Genomic DNA, 10212 nt, shown 5'->3' with positions numbered 1-10212 from the left:
GTTGGCGATGACCAGCTACCAGTGTAGGAAGTACCGTAATCTCAGTCTGGAAATTCGACATGGTTGACTTTAAAAAAATTCTAACTTCTCTTGTAGACATCTTTGAAAAAAGATTTATAAATCATTATACAAGGTGAAACAATAAGCTTTCACATGGTATAAAAGTTTTTATAGGTTGTCATCGAAAAAATTGATTTAATGGCATGAGAACATAAAAATAAATGTTTTTTTTGCTTTTTTTGATGAAATTTCATCGAGTTTAAAAAATTCTAGCTCTTTTTGTAGATGTCTCATAGACTTGACCGATATATATATTTTGAGCTAAGACAATAAGCTTTCAGATGGTATAAAATTTTTTACAGGTTGTTGGGGAAGAAAATGGATTTAATAGCGTGAGAAGATAAAAATACGTGATTTTTCGTTTTTCTTGATGGAAATTGATCGAGTTCAAAAAATTCTAGCTCTTTTTGTAGATGTCTCATAGACCTGATCGATATATATATATTTTAATCATAGACAATAAGCTTTCAGATGATATAAAATTTATATAGGTTGTCATATAAAAAACATGGATGGCGATAGAATAAAAATAGGTAGATTTTTTCTATTTTTTTTTTTTTTGCAAGTAAAATGATTTTTTAAGGTTTCACTTCTACCACGTGTGAATTGCACACATGATTTTTTTTAATCTTAGTGAGCCCAAATGCACTAGGTTCGATAAAAAATTTCTTCAAAATGTTAAAAAACAGTTAAAATAAGCATAACTTTTAAATTAGTACGAAATTACTCAAATTACCAATATTTGGAAACCTTAAATATTTTTAAAAAAATAGAGCTCCTTGAAATAAATGAATGTGATTTTTAGGTTTACTGACCCCAAATTTAATATAAATTTTTCTGGAAAATTTTAATAAACGCTCAAAATAGGGGAATCTTTAAAATTGGTATGAATATTCCCCCAAAAATATGAAAAATTATGTCTTTTTCTAATCGTAAGAGCAATTGCAAATAAAAAAAGTTTTATTTTTGTTAAGAAAATAATTATATTGTTTTATTATTTTACATCTTGTGTTATATTTGTACCAAAACACAGTTTTACTCTACCACCATCCAGCACCTTGACCACCTTGTCCACCCTGTTGCCATCCACCAGTCGAACCACCAGAAACTCCACTGGCCCAACCACTTCCTCCGGATACACTTGGCCATCCACTGCCGCTTCCATAACCTCCAGATACATGACTATTACCACTGAGACCAGCAGAGGGCCAAGCAGACACAGCAGATCCTGCACCTCCGCTCTTCCAGCCACTTCCTACAGATGCACCTGGCCAGGCACTTCCTGCAGATGAACTTGGCCAGGCACTTGCACCAGATGAACTTGGCCAAGCACTTCCACCTCCTACTCCTCCAAGACCTCCTTGCCATCCCGATCCAAGACCTCCACCACTTTTCCATCCACTACCACCGGATGAACTTGGCCAAGCACTTGCACCACTTTGCCATGCACCAGCACCTCCTGCACCACTGCTACCAAGTTTCCATCCTCCACTGCTAGCTAATGGAGCAGCAGCTGCTGGCCAACCTCCACTACCGCCTCCAGCTGACCATCCAGAACCACCTCCATTCCATCCGCTACCACCCGATGACCATCCTCGTCCAGCTCCCGAACCACCACCCAACCATGCTCCTGAGCCACCTGCACCACCTCCAATAACTCCTCCATTAACAGCAGCCACAAGGCCCAAAGCAACAATCAACAACTTTTGCATCTTTGCGAAACGATAGAATCCACTTGACTGATGCCTGATCCACTGCCTGGCGGCATATTTATATCCCAAGCGTTTGGAAAAAGAATATTGGTCCAAATATCGAACTCCCACCTTTTAGATTGAAGTATAACTTTGTTTTGTATTTGAAATGCGACTACGAGGTGGTATGGAGGCCAGAGGGCGGGCACGCGCGGTCTGCTCAAGCCGTGCAATTAAAATCATTTTTCTAAGGCGAGCCATCAATTACACCATGGCGAAGAAGAAGACCATTCCTTGTATTTATATCTGCTTTTTTTATGTTGGACATGATTTAGTCTAGCCAAGTTAAGAGCGATCTTGCTGTACTTCAACGGGAAGTAGTTAAATTTGACCACAAAACTGACCTTTAGCCGATCCGCACCGAGAGAGTGAACGTTATAATTACGATTATGGACGAGAGGAATACCTAACTTGTTCGATAGTGAAGGAGGAGGTCATGTTCCAACGATCACACACTAGGTTTCGCAAAAAAACCTCTGCTGCGTAAAAAGATCAATGATCATGAACTAATCATTGCGTTTATTGTCTCAGGCTGGAAAAAAAGGGGAGTATGAATGGAATCTATATGCGTTTGAAGCGTTCGAAACGTTCACTGTGCAAAATTCTAAAAATTTTATATCTTCATGATCTTACTAGCGCACGGCTTTATTTTAATGTTTGTTGTTGTTGTTGTTGATTTCTTAAAAAAACTTAACAAATTTACCGCCGAGGAAGATCATAAATATTGTGGTTGTTTTTTTTTGTATACTGTGTAAGCTTTATAGTAAGATTGATTGCTATTGTGATTGATTCTGGGATTAATAGTGTTTGAGCTATTTGAGATCGTTTGGGTCGCGGTATAAAAATCATTAATTTTCTAAATGAAATGAGCTTCATTAAAGCAACATTATAATGAATACAAGTGTTCTCGCTGAGGTGACAGTTTTTACCTTGAGAAAAAATTGTTTAAAAGTGCGCTGATCTGGGAAAATATTTCTCACTTTATTGCAAAATTTTTGTTCGATCGATTGATTAGTTTGTGTTGTTAAAGACATATAGTTTTGAATCAGATTGGGTATAGAAGTCAGTTTTAAAAGTTTAAGAAAATATACTTTGTATTAAATTACTTTTATGCTCGTATAACTTCAGGACAGGTTAAATTTGGTTATTGTGTATGATCGGCAACAATGTTTTCCTTTATAAGGACCAAAAAGTTTTTAACTGTACAAAGTTTCAAGTGCCTTTAGAAAAGAGAAGTGCTTCATAACTTTTATTGTGATTTTGTATGTCCTTTGACTCAAAAATTACGTTAAGTAAAAGAGTTATTTGAGCAAAAAGTGTAAATTTGAAATTTCTGTGTCACACTCATACAAAATTAACATTAATTTCGGTTAAATAGTTTTTTGGAAATTCGACCAATTTTTGAGCAAAGTTTTTTTCAATTCAATTTTGTTTTATTGAACATACTATATACAATTGACTTAAGCTTAACTTATTTCTAATAAGATACATTGGTTGATATAAAATTTGTTGGCACATATGGGGCCTAACCTTATACAATGTATAAAAGATAAAATATATAAATATAGTACATGAATAGGCTTAATTTTACAAGTCTGCTGACTAGGTTATCCTCGGGGTGTTCCGTCTCGGTTGTCCAGTTGTGGTATTGATTATGGTGGGTTGGGTGGTATGGCATTTAGCCGCGGTAGTAGGCCGATTGCGTATCGGCGTAAAAGTAAACTACTTCCTCGTTGTCGGTTGGGATTATGTGCTCATCCAGAATATCCAAAGCACTAAGGTATCTGGGTTCGGGATGTCGTTGTTGGGTTCTCATGCTTCTCATCAGCTGATTGGGGTGGTTGGCGATGCTTCCGACAAGTTTCTTGGAAATGGTATACCATACCGGAAAGCTATAGGCGATGACAGGTCGAAGAAGCTGCTTGTAGATCAGGAGTTTCGTTGGTTGGCTTAATCCGTTTCTTCTCTTCATCAGGGGGTGAAGGCGATGGAAGGCGTAGTTGGCTTTTTTCAGGACAGACTTAGAGTGAAGGTTGAACCTCAGGAGCTCGTTAAAGTTGATCCCTAAATACTTCGCGTTGCGCTTGGCTGCCAATTTAGTACCATCAGGTAGTGTAAGTGTGATGCTCCTACAGTTTGCAGCTGACCGAATGCTTCGTCCTCCTGTTCGGCTGGTCCAAGTTTTGATCCTTGGGCAACTCCAGCTCTAATGCACTTCATTGCTGATTTTCTATCCTCCACTTGTACGAAGAAGTTCCTAGAAGAAAGAAAAGAAAAAATGATTTTTATTAGTGCTACAGGGAAGCCTAGTAAATGAAGTTTATGGATAAGGGCTTCTATCCATACGCTGTCAAATGCTTTCTCGACATCCAGAAAGCATGCGACGGTAACTTGATGGTTGTTCAAAGCTGAGGTGATGTCTTGGTGGAACTTCATGAGCGGATGCAGTGTGGAGTGCTTCTCCCGAAAGCCGAACTGCATGTCTGGGATAATGTAGAAATCGCTGCAAAACTTCTTGAGCTTCCTCAGTGTCAGCTCTTCCAAGAGCTTACTTAGGTTGTTGAGAAGAGAAATTGGCCTGTAATTAGATATAATGTTCCTCGCACCTTTTTTTATGAATTGCCACGATTCTTGCAGTTTTCCATTTCTGCGGGAAGTAGCTGTTGTTGATGTTTGAGCAAAGGTTTGGTCCTAGCATATTTTTAGATGTTGCACTTCCTTGACTCACTGCATATAGAGAATTTCGGCGTTAGATTTGACTTAACAAACAAAAAAGTTTTTTTATTTGTTGAATATGATCAATTTTTTAGTGTAAATATTCCACTGTTATTAGGCTGTTTCGGTCAACATAAAGAAAATGCGAATAAAACAAGTTCAATCCCATAATTTTTCAGTTTTGCAAAAAAAACATATTTATTTTATGATTGTTAAAATCTGCACCATGTAAAACTAAAAAAATAAGTTTTTTTTTTGCTATGCAACAAAAATAAGATTTTAATTGAAGATTTAAAAAAATGTGTTTTTTTGCTTCAACATCAAAAGAGGCTGGAATTTGGAATAAGTTCTTCTACAAAAAAAAAAAACAATGCATTTCTTATGGGAGATTTTTTTTTGACTTTTCCGAAAAAAAAAAAATATTTTTTAATTCACCACAGCTGTAAAACAAAATCGAAAAAAAATTATACTCCCCATTTGTTCACCATAGACATTTTTTTTTCTTTTTTATTTGTAAAAAAAAATACTATTAGTTGCGAAAATTGGGCGTTTTTCGCACGGTTGCGGCCGCACAGTGGTGCCTTTGATGCTTTTTGGCGTCAAAACTCATTTGCACGACTACCTATTTCTTGAATAAATGAAAAACTGAAGGATATTAGTAAAGAGAATACGAAAAAAAAAACTGCCAACACCATTGCGCGACTGCAAACGCTTAAGTCAGAATTATAATTGTCGGATGAAACGGAGGGGAACAGCGCTCGCAACCGCACTCGCCGGATGAAAACTTATAGAAAATACAAATAAAACAACAACAATTGACAGTAGCTTCCGACTCCATTCGCCAATTATGGTTCTGGCTTTACTCAATTCGACATTGCCAAATTTCTAACTTGACTTTTTTTTTTTTATTGTGAATTGTAAATTTTTGGATTATTCATTGCAAAAATTTTTATTAGCTTTTTTAAGATTTCTACTTTTTGCGTTTCAAAATTTCCTTAACAACCAGATATTTTCCATGTGAATATTTTTAAATTCAAAGGTGAAAAATACTTGGCGGGCTTAGTTTATTCTACGTTAAAAAAAATTGTTTTCTGGCAAATAGAGTTTGGGATAGTTGGTTGTAGGTAAAGTTCCTATTAATTTAGAAATGGCTAAAACGACACAATTTTGGTTAACAAAAAAATAATTTTTTGCTATAAACGTTGTTGGTATATTTTTCAATTATTTCATATTTTAATTAAAATATGTATTACTTAACCTTTCACAGTCAAATACAAAACTACCAGGGCTATATGCTATTGTAAAACAGAGTTTATTATCAAATCAAAGCGGATCTAAAGAATCTTATTTTGATAGAAAATTTTAACTACAGTGATCGCTCCAGAGAAACTGCTATGACCAAAAAATCTAGTACTATATTAATGTTTAAAGCAAATCATCAACAATTAAATAAATTACCTTAAATAAAAAAAAATATTTCTAATCAACAAGTAATCTCCATGTTTACCTTTCATCGACGATGTTATAGCTTACGGGTACAATTAGATCAAATATTTCAGTACGCAAAGACGACGTTACAACTCCAGATAGGCTGGTAAAGTCTTGGCTTGAAAGGCACCACCTACAAACTAACAGTGAACCAAAATCAATGTAAATTAATAGGCTAGGTAAGGTAGCTAGGTTAGGTTGATAAAGATTACTGGCAATTTAGTTGTAAAATTTTGTTTTTGAATTTAAAATAAACTAATAGGACATTTGATTGAAAACCAGCTTAAGTAGGTTAGTTGAAGCAGGCAAGCTGTGCCTAACTACAAAATAAATTGAAAAGCACAGTCTGATGTATTTGGAGCTAAAATATATTTAAATGTTTATCAATACTTAAACTGAATTAAATTTTTTTTTAAATGTTCAACTTTATTATTATTTTTTTGTTTGGCAAATTGCTTTCAAAATTTTTAGATCAAAGCAAATAAAGTCCAAAATTTCCGAGTCAGTTAATTACATAAATTGACAAAATTTATCTTGATAGAAATCAAGTTTTTGGTTTTATTAACTGAACACTTACTTCTTCAGTTATTGATCGGAATTTGATTAAAATCTTTGAGAACTATTAGGCCCTATGTAAAACACTGCAAAAAAAAAGTTTTGTCACATCAATTTCGTGAGCCTGTTCCAAAAAAAAAATTAGTTTGCATAAAAAATTAAACTTTTTATGTTTACCAGATTCTTCTGTGAATAAGAGAATCGATATTAACTTTAAACTTATGTACCTCCATTTTTACCGACTTCCAAAAAGGAGGAGGTATTCAATTCGCCTTTATTTTTTTTTTTTTGTGTTTGTTACCTCATAACTTTGGACTGAGTGAACCAATTTTGATAATTCTTTTTGTATTGGATAGCTGGAGGACCAATGTGGTCCCATTTTAATTTCGTTCAGTTCTGGCCATAGGAACTATTAGAAAAACCATAAAACCCAGTTTTAGCCATGGAAGTCGGTTTAGTTTTTTGATAAAAATGATTATTGTTCAACTTAATCGGATTGACACCAGGAACCAGCCTATCACATTAATTTATTTCAATTTTTACAATAATTTTTTTTTTTTTTAATTTTTTAATAAAAAATATTGAAAGCGCTTTATTTGATACAAAAATTACTAACTTCTATAATACATTTTTACAATTTCACAAAATTTTTCTAGTCACACATTATTATTGCAAGCATTTACCAACTTCCATAGCCACCGCCACCACTTTGTTTCCATCCACCTCCTCCACCACCGCCACCTTTTTTCCAACCACCACCACCTCCACCGCCACTTGACCATCCTCGACTGCCTCCTCCACCGCCAGACTGCCATCCCGATCCTCCGCCACCTCCACCTTTCTTCCAGCCACCACCTCCACCGCCTCCTTGTGACCATCCTCCACCACCACCTCCTTGAGACCAGCCACCACCTCCTCCTCCCTTTGACCATCCACCACCTCCTCCTCCCTTTGACCATCCACTGCTTCCCCCTCCCTGGGACCAGCCACTACTGCCTCCACCGCTTCCTTGCCAGCCTCCTCCGCCACCACCATAGCTCTTCCCTCCACCACCACCTCCTCCACCGAGCTTCAAACTACCCAAATTGAATCCACCACCACCGCCTCCAAGTAATCCTTTAAGAGATCCACCGCCTAGACTCCAGCCTCCACTACCACCACCTCCGCCTTTGTTCCAACCACTTCCTCCACCTCCTCCGCCTCCTTTGCTCCAGCCGCTTCCTCCACCGCCACTTGACCATCCACCACTTTTTCCGCCTCCTCCTCCGCCGTGTCCTCCACCTCCACCATATCCACCGCCACCACCTCCTCCATATCCACCTCCACCTCCACCTCCTCCAAGCCAGCCAGCAGTGGCCACTGTAACAATTCCCAAAAGGATCAAAACCGTTGTATGCATCTTGCACTCAAGACCGCGTAGTTCTAACTGATACCTTACTGAGAAGGGAATCTTCTATTTATATTCCAAAACATCGAGTCACTAAAATAATTGTGTGGTCTCATCAAGCTAGCTTTAATTGCCACACCAGAACATACTCACGAGTAATAATCACGCGCTGTATAGTCCGGTGGAAGTCTTCTTCTCCAAACCCATTCATAGATCATCTAATGTGCGCCAAAAGTCGTCACTGAATTACGAGTTCTATGTATGCCTTTACTTGGTAATGCATGTAATTGTAATATTCAAGATCTCATGTTAACTTTATTTTTGGTTGCAACATCACAGAAACACCGGTGCAGACTGACGTTTTCCGTTGGCTCATGGTTGATGGCTTAAAAGTTCTCTTGTTTTTGGCTATGGTTTAATGGATTTTTTTCTTAGTGAATATCTTGTGGTGTGGTAGTCATAAAGTAATAAGCTTTTGCTGTCAACAACATTTGAACTGATGATAATCCAATCTCAAAGTTCATTACTTCCAATGAATTAGTTAGGTTTGTTCCAACTTGTTTTGCAAAAAGGTTAAGAAAAAAAAAAGCTCCTCAAACAACACGCAGTCTGTCAAAATAGACCTCCAAGATAAGAACAAAAGAATTATGAAGTTAATCAAACTTTTTGGATTCACACATAATTTGAAATGAACAATTGAATAGATTTACAATGACAATCTTGAATTTAACTAAGATTCAAGAGCTTAGATACAGAAGATTTTAGATGAAATATGAACATTTCAAACCTACAAAAGGTTTGTATTACTACATTTAGAAGTGATGGTTCTGAGTTACGTTCCCGAAAGTACTTCACGGGACAGATATCAACATCATCTTCCGGTCTTGAATCTTGACCACCATAGACAAAGGCCAAGAAAGTACCTTGATGGAATTCACCGAAGAATATTTTATGTGTAAGGAATGTATAGACATAATGTTTATTAATTAATAATGTATACAGGACTTGAAGTAGGTATTAAACCAGAAGCAGATGCGTAAAGGAAAATTAATAGCTTCGACAAGATACACCAGTGGACTCAGGATTACTAGAGGAAACGCAGTTGTATAAGGACATTGCAAAGTTTAGCCAGTGATCCGGTTAGCAACATTCCCAAGGAAGGAGTTGGCATTATTTGATAAAATCTCCAAATTTGTCTGATAATCTTTTTTATCAAAAAACAAAACCGACTTCCATGGATCAAAACTGGGTTTTATGGTTTTTCTAATAGTTCCTATGGCTATAACTGAACGAAATTGAAATGGGACCACATTGCAGCCACCAGCTTCTATATTTATGCAAGATGGGGTCCTTGCTATAAAGTTATGAATGTCACGCTATCCCTCGATACAAAAATTTAAGTATTAGACGGGTCGGGTAATTTTCTAGGCATGAATTCCATAGAAAACGTCTTTTGGAGCTTTTCTCTTTTGTACGTTATTTTGTATGAAAAAGTATCAATTCTTTAACTTTTTTTTAGTCAATCCGTATCTAAACGATAAGTGTAAGTAAATGAGACAAAAAAAAATTTGAGATATTTCGACAAGAACTTTAAAAATTCAGCAACATGAACTAAAAAATTGTATTTTTTTCCCTTGGGCCTAATAATATGGCAAGGTACTGTAATTAAAATTTTTACCAAGATAAAGTTACATATTATTATTTTTTGTCTTAAAACTACGACAGCATTTTTAACCATGTACAAAATTTCATACCAATATTATTTAATAAAATTAATAAGTTTGAGTTTGAGTCTTAACAAAAGAAATTAAATGGCGTAAAATTTGTAAAGATGCATTTCATTTGTGATATTATTTTTTTTTTTCTTTGAAGAACGAGTATTACTCTTTTTTACAAATCAATTGTTTTTCGTTTTTTTTTTCAAAAAAAAAATTGCTGGAAAAAATTAATTTTGAATTTTTTTTTTAAGTGAAAACATTCAACTTGTTATAACTTTTTTGTTTTAATAGATAGATAAATGAAATTTGTACTGTAGATAGATATAGATATTTCAATTAATTTCATATTCAAAATTCTGAGATAACGGTAAAAAGATGTTCTTTTTCTATACACGTTATATCTTTTGATCTAGTGCACATACAAATTTTATTTAACTTGAATACGCATGCTGATAACATAACCTTTCATTTGATATATCACAATTAACTGTACAAGCTCTAAAACTTACACAATCTTAAATTGAAAAACTTGAAAAAT

General features: G+C 35.5%; 2 protein-coding genes across 2 annotated transcripts; both read right to left on the bottom strand.

Annotated features, from left to right (window-relative positions):
- Window positions 1-1100: 1100 nt before the first annotated feature.
- LOC129909569 (uncharacterized transmembrane protein DDB_G0289901-like) lies at window positions 1101-1772 on the bottom strand. The gene has a single exon (XM_055986643.1). The coding sequence runs from the start codon at window positions 1770-1772 to the stop codon at window positions 1101-1103; it is 672 nt and encodes a 223-aa protein (XP_055842618.1).
- Window positions 1773-7099: 5327 nt separating this feature from the next.
- LOC129909568 (protein FAM98B-like) lies at window positions 7100-7968 on the bottom strand. Its single transcript, XM_055986642.1, has 2 exons — window positions 7890-7968; window positions 7100-7514 (listed from the first exon to the last, which is right to left on the bottom strand). Exons 1-2 carry the CDS (start codon window positions 7966-7968, stop codon window positions 7249-7251), a joined length of 345 nt encoding a protein of 114 aa, XP_055842617.1. The 3' UTR covers window positions 7100-7248.
- Window positions 7969-10212: the final 2244 nt, after the last annotated feature.

Source organism: Episyrphus balteatus, chromosome 2 (assembly GCF_945859705.1).
Source record: "Episyrphus balteatus chromosome 2, idEpiBalt1.1, whole genome shotgun sequence".
In the NCBI taxonomy this organism is placed as follows: domain Eukaryota; kingdom Metazoa; phylum Arthropoda; class Insecta; order Diptera; family Syrphidae; genus Episyrphus; species Episyrphus balteatus.
This window is presented reverse-complemented; position numbering and strand designations above follow the sequence as displayed.

What these genes read in the sequence shown, in the direction of transcription:
- LOC129909569 (XM_055986643.1), bottom strand. Translation starts at nt 1,772, where the DNA reads ATGCAAAAGTTGTTGATTGTTGCTTTGGGCCTTGTGGCTGCTGTTAAT.
- LOC129909568 (XM_055986642.1), bottom strand. Translation starts at nt 7,968, where the DNA reads ATGCATACAACGGTTTTGATCCTTTTGGGAATTGTTACAGTGGCCACT. An exon ending in TGGAGGAGGTGGAGGTGGAG is followed by an intron (nt 7,515 to 7,889) that starts GTGGATATGGAG and finishes GGTCAAAGGGAG; the next exon opens with GAGGAGGTGGTGGATGGTCA.